Genomic DNA, 15,497 nt, shown 5'->3' with positions numbered 1-15,497 from the left:
ACAGAGGTAGAGAGGTACCTTTAAGAAAAGAGAATATGCTTCGATTATGTGGCAACAGGCTACAGGGGGAAACAGGGCAGACTTTCAGAGTTGCTATATGCAATCTCAGGGGTTCAGACTGTCCTGAAGGGAAGGGACACCTCTTAAAGGTTCCAGAGGAATGACTATCAGACTGCAAGTTACAAAAAACACCTGTCCACCCTGTGAAGAAGATTAAGAGCAAAAATTCTCAGAGTGTGGTCCCCAGACCTGTATGTAGCATCAGCATCACCCATGAAATTGGCAGAAAGGCAAGTTCTCAAGCCCCATCGCAGACCCACCGAATCAGAAATGCCGGGGATGGGGTCCAGCAACTTGTATGTTAAGCATTTAGCTACAAGCGCTCAGGCAGGAGAAATCATCAGAAGAAGTTTTTATTCATTAAATCAGAATTAGAAAATAGAAGGCACCTGAAGAGACCAGTGGCTGGATGTCTAACTCGAGGAACATGAATGAAACACCCAAACAGAGAGCTCACCGCTGATTTTTAATACCTCAGTGGGTAGAAGAGGTTTTAACTTTCTTCAAAGGTCTGTTGCAGTATGATGTTTAGAAAAAACGTTTTTAAGCCGAACTGTGCTTCTCTATGCCAAAATTAAAGACCATCCTGCCAGGACTTCCCTGGTGGCACAGTGGTTAAGAATCCGCCTGCCAATGCAGGGGACACGGGTTCAAGCCCTGGTCTGGGAAGGTCCCACATGCCGCGGGGGAACTAAGCCCATGTGCCACAGCTACTGAGCCTGAGCTCTAGAGCCCGCAAGCCACAACTACTGAAGCCTGCGTGCTCTAGGGCCTGTGATCCACAAGAGAAGCCACCTCAATGAGAAGACCACGCACTGCAACGTCCCTGCTCAACACAGCTAGAGAAATCCCGCGCGCAGCAACGAAGACCCAACGCAGCCAAAAATAAATTAAAAATATGTAAAAAAAAAAAAAAAAAAAAAAAAAAACACCATCCTGCCCCCTTTAACAGTTTGTACACATACCAAAGGATTAGTTGTCATCTTCCTCTTCATCCCTCAGGATCTAGAATTTCTAATCTAGTCCTGAGAAGTCCCTGGTGCTTTTACACAAAATTCCAGCTCCAACCACTTTTCCCTCACAAGTTCTCCTTGCATCAACTGAATATGTGGCTCTCCTCTGAACTTTCTGCCAACTCTCCACATTCTTATTAACTATTCACTTAACATACTTAAGCCCTTACATTGTACAAGGTCCTCCACCTGTCAGGGAAAACACTTAGGTAATGAATACTGAAGAGATCTGAGAAAGTGCTGACAAAAATCAGAGCTGAGATCAGGATACTGACTGGGACATCCCAGGACATGGTGGAATTGAGAGATTAGAAAAAAAAAAAAAAAGCCAATGGGAGACAGAGCAGTCCAGGTAAAAAGCAATGAATATGTTCTCAAGCAGAGACAGTAAAAAGGAGGATTTAAAGTGACAAGTACTTCAATGACCAATACAAATATACTGCATAAGGAGCTTGTGTGAAGGAAGAGGAGTCCCATTTTAGAAACATGAAATTCCAGATATCTGAGTGGCGAGTAAGGAGCCAAAACATGCAGCTAAACAGAAGACCTGGACACCTGGAAGGAAGTATGAGGTCAAAATACAGATTTCCAAATAATCCCCCAGGAGAAATAATGAAGCCTTAAGAGTGGATGGGGGCTTCCCTGGTGGCGCAGTGGTTGAGAGTCCGCCTGCCGATGCAGGGGACACGGGTTCGTGCCCCGGTCCGGGAAGATCCCACATGCCGCGGAGCGGCTGGGCCCATGAGCCATGGCCGCTGAGCCTGCGCGTCCGGAGCCTGTGCTCCGCAACGGGAGAGGCCACAACAGTGCGAGGCCCGCGTACCGCAAAAAAAAAAAAGAGTGGATGGGTTTCTTAGGCGGACAGTTTCAAGAGAAAAGAGAAGAATGGTTTAAAAAAAAACAAACAGAGGAACACCTACAATGAAAGGTAAGGAAAATGAACAAGTACAAACAGATAGGAATCAGAAAAGCAGCCAAAGATGCAGCAGTAGAAACAGACCGTGTAGTGCCTCTTCCCAGAGAGATCAGCTCTGTTGGAGTGCAGCTATGGAAAACAGAAACCTTAAAAATAGTAAACCACTGAGGAACTTTAGGAAAACATTCAGTTAACAGGTACAGTCAGGACCCAGACTACAAAGGATCAAAATAATCAGGTGCTAGGGAAGTTGAAAAAGGAAGTGTAGACACATTTTAATAATATTTTATAAAAAATCAGAATAAGGACAAGCATCTTGCTCAGAGAAGGTCTCCTTGCCCACAAGGTCTCTTCAAAAGCAAGAGGACACGGGGAATCAGGAGAGCTATCTCCAAGAAGTGGTCATTCATGATGTATATGACTATATTCAAAGACAGTACAAAAAAAAGAAAAACACAGGACCCTAAGTGGCTCAAGCTAGCATAGTCATAATAATGTACACTCAGTATTTATTTAACCAAAATCTAGCTGCAGATTAAGAGAATGAGAAAAGTGAAATGGTTTTAGTGGGGATTAAGGCAGGGAGAAACAAATGCTTATCCTCCAGAAGTAAGCCAATAGAAAATCTAAAATTAAAAAAAAAAACAAACACAACAAAAAACAAGAATCAGTGACATAAGTATATTATGTAGAAACATGAAAGTTAAAAAAAAACTGAAGTAACAGCTGAAAATAATAACATGGTTGCCTCTAGGAAAGTGTGACTCAGAGTGGGCAGGCGTGGAGCAAAGGTCATCAGTTTTTCATTATAAGTCTCAGAATATCACTTGACATCTAAAATGAAATACACATGCACGTGTGTCTGTCATACAGAGTGAAGTAAGTCAGAAAGAGAAAAACAAATATTGTATATTAAAGCATATATGTGGCATCTAGAAAAATGGTACAGATGATCTTATTTGCAAAGCAGAAATAGAGACACAGACATAGAGAACAAACATGGATACCAAGGGGGAAAGGAAACGTACGGATACCAAAGGGGATAGGGGAGGGGATGGGATGAATTGGGAGATTGGGACTGACATATATACACTATTGATACTAGGTATAAAATAGATAACTAATGAGAACATACCATATAGCACAGGGAACTCTACTCAGTACTCTGTGGTGACCTAAATGGGAAGGAAATCCAAAAAAGAGGGGATATATGTATATGTATAGCTAACACAACATTGTAAAGAAACTATACTTCAATAAAAATTTAAAAAAAAAGAAACACATGCACAGACACATACACAGAATTTCTTTTCAAGAAACACCTCACTAAGAAAAAAGTCTTAAAAATTCCTAAGACACTGCTAAATAGTAGCTGAAATATGTAAGGCAGAGACATGTTCAACTTAACTAACACTTAAGAACTAGCAATGTCTTCGAAATTACCACAAGAAAAGCCTGTTTCATAAGTTAATTGGGACTGGGCTTCCCTGGTGGCACAGTGGTTAAGAATCCGCCTACCAATGCAGGGGACACGGGTTCGAGCCCTGAGCCAGGAAGATCCCACATGTGGTGTAGCAACTAAGCCCATTTGCCACAACTACTGAGCCTGTGCTCTAGAGCCCGCAAGCCACAACTACTGAAGCCCACATGCCACAACTACTGAAGCCCATGCGTCTAGAGCCTGTGCTCCGCAACAAGAGAAGTCACCACAATGAGAGGCCTATGCACCATAATGAAGAGTAGCCCCTGCTTGCCACAACTAGAGAAAGTCCACGTGCAGCAACGAAGACCCAATGCAGCCAAAAATCAATCAATCAATAAATAAATTTTAAAAAATTAATTGGGACTTCCAGATTCCACCTAGCATTTAGAAAGCTGAAAGTCACTCCCACTCTAGTAACAAGGGGAAAAAACAGGTAATCTACAGAACTATACTTTTCTTGAACCCAGAGAATTAGGATGGCAGGGCAACCAACTAGTCTGAAATCTAAGGAAATTGCTTCAAAGCAAGCATGGGCTCACCTAGAATAGGTGTTGGAAAAAGATGGGAACTGCCAAACATTAATAGAATGAAAGAAAAAAATCATATAATCATCTCAACATATGCAGAAAAGCATTTGACAGGTTTCAACATTCATTCAGGATAAAAAGTCTCAACAAATTAGGTAGAGAAGGAATGTACCTCAACATAATAAAGGCCATATGAGAAGCCAATGGCTAACATTATATTCAACAGTAGAACGCTGAAAACTCTCCATCATCACAAGGGTGCCTACTCTCATCACTCTTATTCAACACAGTACTGGAAGTCCTAGCCAAAGCAATCAAGCAAGAAAAAGAAAAAAGTCATCAGAATCGCAAAGAATGAAGTAAAATTGTCTCTATTTGCACATGACATGATTTTATATATAGAAAACCCTAAAAAGTCCACCCAAAGCTGTAGGACCTACTCAGTGAATTCAGTAAAGTTGCAGCATACAAAATTAACACACAAAAATCAGCAGCATTTCTATACACTAACTATAAATTATCTGCAAAAGAAAGAAAACAATCCCATTTACAATACCATCAAAAACAATAAAATACTTAGGAATAAATTAAACCAAGGAAGTGAAACATCTCTACACTGAAAACCACAAGACAATTATGAAAGAAACTGAAGAGGACACAGATAAATGAAAATATATCCTGTGTTCATGAATTGGAAGAATTAATATTGTTAAAATGTCCATGCTACTCAAAACCACCTATAGATTTAATGCAATCCCTATCAAGATTCTAATGGCTTTTTTTTTTTTACAGAAGTAGAACAAATTATCCAAAAATTTATTTGGAACCACTGAAGACCCCAAAGCAATCCTGAGAAAGAACAAAACAGGACACATCATACTTGATTTCCAGCTATGGTAATCAAAACAGTATGGTACTCACATAAAAACGGACACAGAGACAAAAGGAACAGAATCAAGAGCCCAGAAATAAACCCATGCATATATGATTAACTGATCTGTGACAAAGGGGTCACGAATACTTAATGAAAAAAAGACAATCTCTTCAGTAAGTGATGCTGGGGAAATTGGGTATTCACTCATAAAAGAATGAAACTAGACCCTTATCCTACAATGCTCACAAAAGTTAGGGTTAGGGTTAACTCAAAATGAATTAAAGATATAAATGTAAGACCTGAAACCATAAAACTCCTAGAAGAAAACATAGAAAAAAGCTCCTTAACATGGGTCTTGGCAACAATGTTTTGGATATGACATGTAAAGCAAAGGCAACAAAAGCAAAAATCAACTGGGACTATATCAAACTAAAAGCTTCTGCACAGCAAAGAAAGCCATCATAAAAAAGGAAAAGCAACATAGAAAATGTAACAAAATATTTGTAAATCATATATCTGATAAGTAGTTAACATCCAAAATATATAAAGAACTAATACAACTCAGTAGCAGAAAGACAAATAATCCAATTTTAAAATGGGCAAAGGATCTAAATAGACATTCTTCCAGAGAAGATATTCAAATGGCCCAGGTACCTAAAAGGGCACTCAACATAACTAATCATTAGGGAAATGCAAATCAAAACCACTATGAGATCTCACCTCACACATGTTAAAACAGCTATCACCATAAAGACAACAGACAACAAATGCTGGTGAAGATGTGGAGAAAAGGCAACACTTGATGTTGGTGGCACTGTAGACTGGTACAGCTATTATGGAAAGCAGTAAAGAGGTTCCTCAAAAAAATAAAAATTGGACTACCATAGATCCAGCAATTCCACTTCTGAGTGTAAAACCAAAAAAAGGAAAGAAAAGAAACACTGACCTGAAAAGATATCTGCACCCCCATGTTCATTGCAGCATTATTTATAATAACCAAAACATGGAAACAACCTAAGTGTCCCCTGACCAATGAATGGATAAAGAAAATATGGTGTGTGTGTGTATATATATGTATGTATACACACACACACACACACACACACACACACACAATGGAATACTATTCAGCCATAAAAAGAAGGAAATCCTCCCATTTCCAAAAACATGGATGGATCCCAAGGGCACTATACTAAATGAAACAAGACAGAGAAAGACAAATACCATATGACCTCACTTATATATGGAATATAAAAAAATTAAAAACCCAAGCTCATAGTAAGAGGTCAGATTTGTGGTTACCAAAGGCTGGAGGTTAGGGGTGGAGGAATTGGATGAAGGTGGTCAAAAGGTACAAAATTCCAGTTACAGGCGCACCTCAGAGATATTGCGGGTTCAGTTCAGACCACTGCAATAAAGCAAGTATTGCAGTAAAGCAAATCACATTAATTTTTTGGTTCCCAGTGCATACAAAATGTATGTTTACACTATACTGTAGTTTATTAAGCGTGCAATAGCATTATGTCTAAAAAAACAGGGAAAGGGGAAAACCCAAACATTTCACAAATTATTAAGTACAAGATGCAAGAGACTCCAAGTGTTATCTGGCCCCTCTGTTAGACAGGGGGCATGCATAGGGGTGAGATAATAAATAAAACATGGGCCAGATCTGGCTCACAATGTAGGCACTGGGTCCACAAACACATCCAGAGGACACTGCCCCAGTCCCTGAATGTATAATTGGAATAGACATGTTGGCAAACACTCACATCGCTTCCTTGGTCTACAGTATAAAACAGCCAGATGGAAGGCTCTAAATCTGCGCTCCCCCATACCCTGGCCAGGATAAATAAAACCAGTATCCCACATGCAGGGAAATGACAGAAATCAGTGCCACCCTTAAAAACCCAAGTATGCAGGGCCGATGGTCCCTACTATACTTCCATTTAATTCACCACTCTGCCGCTACAAAAACCAGAAGGAACGTGGAGGATGACAGTGGACTCCCACAAGCTCAACCAAATAGCCCCAATTCTAGCAGCTCTGCCAGATATGAAACCTTTGCTAGAGCAGGTCAATACTACTTAAGTACACAGCAACTGACCTGGCAAATATATTCTTCTCTATCCTCATTAGGAAAAAAAAGATGGAAAACACTTTGCATTCACACAACAGTACACATTTACATTTACAGTTCTGCCTCAGAGCCATCTGGGCAACCTGCAGAAACCACCCTGGTTCACCCTGGTCCAATGATGTCCTGTTAACAGAACCAGATGAGCAAGAAGAAGTGGAATGCTGAAGGCTTTAATAAGATACATATGCTCCAGAGGGTGGGCAATCTTACAATTCAGGAACTTTGTCATGTCAATAAATTCTCAGGGGTTCAGTGGTTTGGGTAATGCCCGGACATTGCCCCCAAAGTAAAGAACTTGCACTTCCTGAAACAGAAGGAAGCACAACGCCTGGATGGCTTCCTCCGGTTTGGGGGCAGCATATTCCACAACTAGGAATAATGTTCTGATCCATATGCCAGATGAGAAAGGATGCCTGAACACCAGGCTCCTTTGTCAAAGGACCAGCAGGCAAGAGTCATCACCTTAGCAGAGGTTATTAAACTTGAACATCAGAAGAAAGGAGTAGTATTCACAATGGGGACAAGGAGGACTACATTTCGTGTGCAGACGATGCACTTAAGGGTCGCCTGGTGTTCCCTTGTCCAATTTTGACAGTAAATGGACAAGTGTAACAACCCTGGCCTAAGAAGGGCATGATAACCAGGGGTTGAGCCTCCAGGGTTGAGGGCCTGAGTCACATCACCAAGTAAGCCCTGAAGACCAGATGTGCTAGCCAAGGGGAAGGGGAATCTAGAACAGACAGTAGAGGAGGGAGAAGATGATTTGGTTGTGGCCCCAAGGTCAACTACAGCAACAGGAGCCCGCCACGGTCAGCAGGTGCATTCCTTCTGGGAGCATCAGCTTGACTCTAGCCTCTGGCCACCCTTCCATCCACAGGTGTGAGGCCTTAGCACTTTGATAAGCCTGTTGCACACTAACCTCCATCTAGGTCTGCTTCCTCTGAAGCCCAACCTACAAGAAATAGTAATGTTTATACCTATATTTCAGGGGTGTCATGTTCCATTAAATAACACATGTCAAGTTGTTTGGACAGTGCTCGACTCATAGAAGGCATTCAATATATAAGCATGAGAAACTGTATCCTAGGGAACAAGATAGATAAGCTTATGTAAACCCCAGGATTATATGTATCTTCTAGATGCCAGGTGAGAGATACATAATTCCTGAGACGCAGAACACAGGAAGCATTGATTTTAGATGTATGCTCAGCCTCACTAGAAGATACTAAGTGGAAACAAAGTTCAGTACTAAAATCCAATTATTTACTATACTACCCCTATTTTCAACTGATTGTAGAAGATGTAAAAACTGCAGAATTTGAACTGCATTTGAAAAATAAAGGAACAAATGCTTATTAATACAATATCTTAAAATTCTGGTATATTAATTTTTATTAAAGAACACTAGGGGTCGCTAATGGACCAAGAAAAGCCCATAGGTCCCTCAAAGTTTTGGAAGCTGCATTTTATTTATTTGAAAGGATAAGAATTTAAAGTGCTTTGTAACAAACCACATGCCTTTTCAACTCATCATTCTATTTATTAAATCACCACCCTATCATATTTTAAATTATCTTCATGGTAAAAGATCACATCAGAACAGGATAATTTGATTCCTTTCATGAGTACAATTAGAAATTAAACTTTTGCAAAATTCAATCATGTTTAGATACTGAGCACACACATTTTTAACGTTTCCTATGTGGCACAACCATTTAGCTTCAGCTAAATCTTATTTTCTAATACAAGCGATAATATGTATGCTAATGTTCAAATCAAACTAAGGCCTCATTTAGCATGGTCTTATGTTCGAAGTTGAAGAAAATAGCCAGATATGCAAAGAACTGAGCGTAGATTTGATTTGATCTAGGTAAGCGATCTAGGTAATTACACAGATGGTAATTATGCAGTAAGACTTGTGCTCATGGAAGATACAAAAAAAAGTGAAATGTATAAATTCCTTGGGAGCAACATGAATACGATCTAGTGGTGGTGAAGACACATACAACAGTAAACTATGATACAAGGTAGAAGACGAATGACAGTGCTTGTAATATTCTTGGGAAATCTGGAAAAGGACAGCTGCCTTCCAGCTGCAGGAAGTCAGGAAAGAATTTATGGAGACAGCATTTGAGCTGCACTTTCAAGAATGGGTTGACATGAGCCATGTGAAAATGGGTCAAGGACTCCTCTAGGTACATAGAGAAGAATGAGAAGTGCAAGGCTATAAAGGAAAATAGCAAGTAGCTCACGTGTGAGTCAGGCAAATTAAACTATTTGCAACTCATTTTTGAGCCTCCCCTGCACCGACCCCAGAGTCAAGCACAGCAATTAACCCACTACCTTTATTTTTTTAGTATAATGGGTATTGTTTTTCTCAACTTTAGTGAGACTCCATATCTGGTCCACAAGTATCAACATATGAACAAATAGACCCAACAGTGTGAAATGTACTAATTCAAACATGCTTAGCGCACACTTACTGGGTTGATTAATAATTTATATGAAAATTGGTTAAATCTAATCATTAGAATAAAAAGTATAAATTCATTCTTGAACTTGGGATAAATGCACATAAATCTTCCAATTATGGGATTATAAAATAACCTTTAGGGAGTATGTTAGACTATGGTTAATAATCACAACAAACAAGAAATACACCCTATGTCATAGTTAATTTACCAGATCATTCAAATCATCAAAAAAAGTATCAGGAAAGAGGGGTGAAGCAACTTTTGACTATGGTGGCATAAAGAGATCTGTGAACTGTAATCCTGAAAAAAGAGTATGAAATTGGACAAAATTACAAAACTACTCATATCATGGTGCTGGATATCGACTAAAGACAACAAATTGAGAGGCATACTCAACAGGAACTAGAACTTCAGGTAAGATCACGAGTCTTTAACCTTCCAGCCACAGGCTATGGCCACACACACCCCGACCCCGACCCCCAACCCCCTTCTCCAAGAAGTCTGACCAAACCAGGGCTGGCAATGAAAGCCAGTAGCTTTGCCAGAGGGAAATGACTTGATTTGGAGCCAAAAAGTAGCAAATTCAGTAGGAAACAAATGGAAAAACCAACAGCACGAGGCGCCTTTTCCCATTAGAGTGTATTTGCTTTCTGTCGGGGGTATAACAAATTACCACAAACTCAGCAGCTTAAAACACCACAAATTTATTATCTGACAGTTCTGTACTTCAGAAGTCCAAAATGGGTCCCACTGGGCTAGAATCAAGGTGTCAGCAGGGCTGCTTTCCTTTCAGAAGCTCTAGAGGAGAACTCATTTCCTTGCTTTTTCTACTTTCCAGAGGCTGCCCACATTCCTTGGTCCCCTTTCTCCATTTTCCAAGCCAGAAACATTGCATCTCTCTGACCATTCTCTCCTAGGCACATCTCCCTCTCATTCTGACTCTTTCTGCCTCTCTCTCACACTTTTAAGGACCTCTGTGGTTACACTGAGGCCACCAGATAATCCAGAATAATTTTCCTCTTTTAAGGTCTGCTGATCAGCAACCTCAATTCCATCTGGAACTTTAATTTCCCCTTGTCATGTAAGCTAACACAGCCACAGGCTTTGGGGACTAGGATGAGAATGTCTCTGGAGGGCCATTATTATGTCCACCACATGGGGCAAATGGCAAAACAGCCTGGAAATGAGAGACCCAAAAAAGGACAAGGTAAGCTGCCCATACATTCCTGGCTGACTGTGCAGGAGAAATAGGAGAAGGCCCTGCAGAAAGTAGAAGCAGAAGTGAGAATGGCTGAACTCTGACAGTGCTCCCCAACCTACACACAGATCCATCAGCAGAAGGTAGAAAAGCTCTATGCTTCTGAGTATTCGGGCAAAACCTCTACCCAAATACGGGCTGACCACTAAGCTATGTAGATGCAGGGGTGAACTCTAGGAAATTTAGTCCATTTGGGGTGTCATAACAAAACCACCACAGATTGGGTGGCTTAAACATGATTTACTTCTCACATTTTCGGAGGCCGGGAAGACCAAGATCAAGGCACAACAAGATCTGGTGTCTGGTGAGAGCCTGCTTCCTGATTCACAGATGGCCATCTTCTCACTGTGTCCTCACATGGCAGAAGGGGCACGAGAGCTCTCTGGGGTCTCCTTTATAAGGGAACTAATTTCATTCTCAAAGGCTCTATCACCATGGCCTAATCACCTCCCAAAGGCCCCATCCCTAATACCATCACTTTGGGATTTGAACATATGCATTTCAGGGGGATGCAAACAGCCAGTACATAAGAGAAACTATGCTAAAACATTAAAACAATTTTTTTTAAAAAAAGAGCAGAGATATCAGTAGGCCAGACACATTCCATATTTCACAGATGAAGCCCAGACAATAAAAAATAATAATAATAACCTCAAGGGGAAAAAGTCAGAATTCAGAGTTGCTAAAATTATATTATATACAATGTCTAGTTTTCAAAAAAAACTTGTGAGACAGGCAAAAAAAAAGGGAAGTATGACCCACAGTCTGAAAAAAGCAGGTAATAGAAACTGACTTTTAATGGGCCCATAAGTTGAATTTAGCAGATAAGAAGTATAAAGCTATTATAAATATGTCCAAAAAGTTTAATATCCAAAGGGATAAAATACCAAAGAATATTTGTAAAAAACCAGAGAAGGCAGTAAAAGAGGAACTAAGGAACAAAAAACCTGAGACATATAGAAAACAAGTACAAATAGAAGATGTAGATCCAAAGTTATTAACAACTAAATGTGACTAGACTAAACTAAATCAAAAGGGAGAAATTTTCAGATGATAAAAACATACAACTGAATTATATGCTGCCAACAACAAACAGACATTAGATTCAAAGACACAAGGAAGTTGAATGTAAAAGGAGAGGAAAAGACATAATATAACCAGTAACTATAAGAGAGCTAGATTGGCTATATTAACATAAAACAAAATAAACTTTCTGGTAAGAAATATTACTGAAGGCAAAGAAAGACATTTCATAATGACAAAGAAGGTCAATACACATCAGGAAGGCATATCCCATATAACATATCCCACATAATCCCACTATAAATGGATATGCACCTAACAGAGCCACAAAATTCATGAAGCGAAATCTGACAAAATTAAAAGTATACAATTCAAGAATTCATAGTTGGAGACATCAATACCTCACTCTCAGTATTCGATAAAACAAGCAGAAAATCAGTTAAGGATAAGAGAACTGAACAGCCCCATCACTAACTTAACCTGATTTACATTTATAGAATACTCCACCTCAAAGTAGACTACATTTTTTTCAAGCACTCAATAAACATTCTCCAGGATAGATCAAATGCTATACTGTAAAATAATTCCTAATACATTATAAAAGAATTTAAAATACATTCTTCAAAACACAATTCAAAGTAAGTTACCTGATCACAAGGGAAATTAAATTAGAAATCAACAATGGAAACAAATTTGGTACATCTCCAAATATTTGGCAAACAAGATACTTCTATATATACCTGTGGGTCAAAGAAGAAACCACAAGGAAAATTATAAAATAATATTATTAACAACCTTATGCCAACAAATTAGACAACTTAGGTGAAATGGAAAAATATCTAGAAAGAAAATAACCGAAACTGACTCAGGGAGAAGTAGAAACTCGGAACAGATCTATATTAAATAATTAAATTGATTTAGTAATTTAAGATCTTTCCACACAGGAAGTCTAAGCACAGATGGTTTCACTGGTGAATTTTATCAAATATTTAAGGAAGTAATAATCTTTCACAAGCCTTTCGGAAAACAGAAGAGGAAAGAACACTTCTCAACTCATTCTACGAGGCCAGTATTACCCTGTTACCAAAGCCAGACACACACATCTCAAGAAAACTAGAGAACAGTACCTCTCGTGAATACACACCCAAAAAATCCTTAAGAAAATACTAGAATCCAGCAACATATAAAAAGGATTATTAACCAATACCAAGTTGGATTTATACAGGAATGCAAGGTTGGCTTGAAATCTCCAAATTAATGTAACATACCATATTAATAGATTAATAAACAAAAATCACATGATCATCTCAAAAGACAGAGGAAAAACATCTGACACCCATTCACGATTTAAAAAAACAACTCTCAATAGACTAGAAATACAAGAAAACTTTCTCAACCTAATAAAGGGCATCTAAGAGAAACTTACAACTAACGTCATATTTACTGGTTAAAGACTAGATGCTATTCCCCAAAGATCAAAAAATAAGGCAAAGATTTCTGCTCTCATTGTATTTATTCAACACTATACTAGAATCTAGCTAGTAAACATAGAGGGGAAAAAGGATCCAGATTGGAAAGGAAGAAGTACAATAAATGTCTTTATTTTGCAGATGATATGATCTGGTATATAGAAAATCTTATGGAATCAACAAAAACCTACTAGAACTAAAAAGCAAATTCAGGAAGGACACAAGATAGAAAAGCAACATAAACACTGTCTTTCTATATAATAGCAACAAGAAATTGAGAACAATTCCATTCAAAATAGCACCAAAAAGAATACAATGCATAGAAGTTTAACAAATAAGATCTGTATACTGAAAACCTCAATACACTGCTGAAAGAAATTAAAGATCTAAATAAATGGAGAGGCATTTGATGCTCACAGACTGGAAGACAATGTTGTTAAAGTGGCATTTCTTCCCAAATTGACCTGCAGGTTCAAGACAACACAACCTCTATCAAAATTCCAACAGGTGTTTTTATAGAAATTAATAGAATAATCTTAAAATTTACATGGAAACACAAACTTTTGACTGACAATAGCCAAAATAATTTTTCAAAAGATCACAGGTTGGAGAACTTACACTACGCAATATCAAAACTTAATTACAGGGAATTCCCTGGCAGTCCAGCAGTTAAGACTCTGTCTGCACTCCCAAAGCAGGGGGCCCAGGTTTGACCCCTGGTCAGGGAACTAGATCCCGCATGCTGCAACTAAAGGTCCCGCACACTGCAATGAAGATACCTCATGTGGCAACGAAGACACTGCACGTGGCAACGAAGACCCAGAGCAGCCAAATAAATAAATATTTTTTTAAAAATTAATTACCAAGTAATGTAATAAGACAGTGTGCTATTGGTGCAAGGATAAAATACAGACCAAAAGAAGCGAACGGAAAGTCCAGAAATAAATCCTTACATTTATGGTCAACTGATTTCCAACAAAGGTGTCAAGGCAATACAATGGGGAAAGAATCTTTCCAATGAACAGTGAATAGATTAAAAAATGTGGTATATCCATACAATGGAATGTCATTCAGCCATAAAAAGAACAAATTACTGATACATGCTACATCATGGATGAACCTTAACAGAATTATACTAAATTTAAAAAGTCAGACACAAATGTTTGTATGATCCCATTTACAAGAAATTTCTAGAAAAAGCAAGTATCTAGATACAGAAAGTAAATCAGCGGTAGCCTGAGGCTTGGCTAGAAGCAGGAAATGAATGCAAACAGGCATGGGGAAACTTTCTGGGGGAATGGAAATGTCCCAAAACTAGATTGTGGTTGTGGTCATACAACTGTGTAAATGTATAAAAAAAAACCCACTGAAATGTACACTTACAGCAGGTGAGTTTCATGCAATGTACATTATTCCCCAATAAAGCTGTTTTAAAAATAAAAAGAAGATGAAGAAGGTGCAGGAGTTCCCCATCCCTGGGGGACACAAGCATAGATTGAATGAGCTCCTATCAGGGACACAAGGGTAGAGTCTCCATGACCTTCGTACTTGACCTCACTGTCCATCACTAAGAGCATGAGGTCTTTTAACCCAAAATGCTGGTTTATACATTTTTTGTGGCTTTTCGCAGTTGCTATTCCTAGGGTTATAAGGAGAAAACATTTGTGACTGCTCTTCCAAATATTTCACTTGCAAACATTGAACAGAGAATGTTTTTCACCTTTCGTCCTGTAAAGGCAGCCCGATGAAGTGGCGTGTCTCCCATGTCATTTAATACATTTACTTCTGCACCAGCCTAGTAAACATGAAAGTTTTAAGCATCTTCCACATATCAAGAAATATACAAAGATGAAAACAGTTCCCTAAAAATATATTAAATATTTAAAAAATTAAAATAATTGTTAATATTGACTGGTTGTCACAACTAAAAATAAGTTCAGTTCACAGTAAAACAGTAAGCTTATAGTAAAAATCTACCTGATAGGTAGAAAATAAAAAGCTACTTTTCTTTAAAAATCTATATACCCTTTGCTCTACTTTAGAAACACTCACATTGAAAAAAAAGGAGAACCGTCTCTGAATAAAATAGCACATTTTCTCCACCAATTTAATTTAATGAGTTTAAGGGAAAAAAAAGAAAAAGATGCCACCATTTAAATGGTGGAGGAGCTGGAGGTTTAAGGGCCACCTTAGCTCCTGGATTTTCAGGTTTGGGGCCACCAGATCAATTTTAAGATGAAACCCAATTTCAGAAATATCAGTA

At 38.7% G+C, this 15,497-nt stretch overlaps 1 protein-coding gene across 1 annotated transcript in view; it reads right to left on the bottom strand.

Annotated features, from left to right (window-relative positions):
• Positions 1–15,497, bottom strand: part of OSBPL1A (oxysterol binding protein like 1A) — a 196,690-nt gene that overhangs the window by 174,376 nt on the left and 6,817 nt on the right. The window contains exon 3 of the mRNA XM_065889460.1: positions 14,955–15,029. Coding sequence (XP_065745532.1) covers positions 14,955–15,029 — 75 coding nt within the window. The remainder of the gene's footprint in view (positions 1–14,954; positions 15,030–15,497) is intronic.

Source organism: Phocoena phocoena, chromosome 13 (genome assembly GCF_963924675.1).
Source record: "Phocoena phocoena chromosome 13, mPhoPho1.1, whole genome shotgun sequence".
NCBI lineage: Eukaryota > Metazoa > Chordata > Mammalia > Artiodactyla > Phocoenidae > Phocoena > Phocoena phocoena.
Note: the sequence above shows the minus strand (reverse complement) of the source record. Positions and strands in the feature narration are given on the sequence as shown.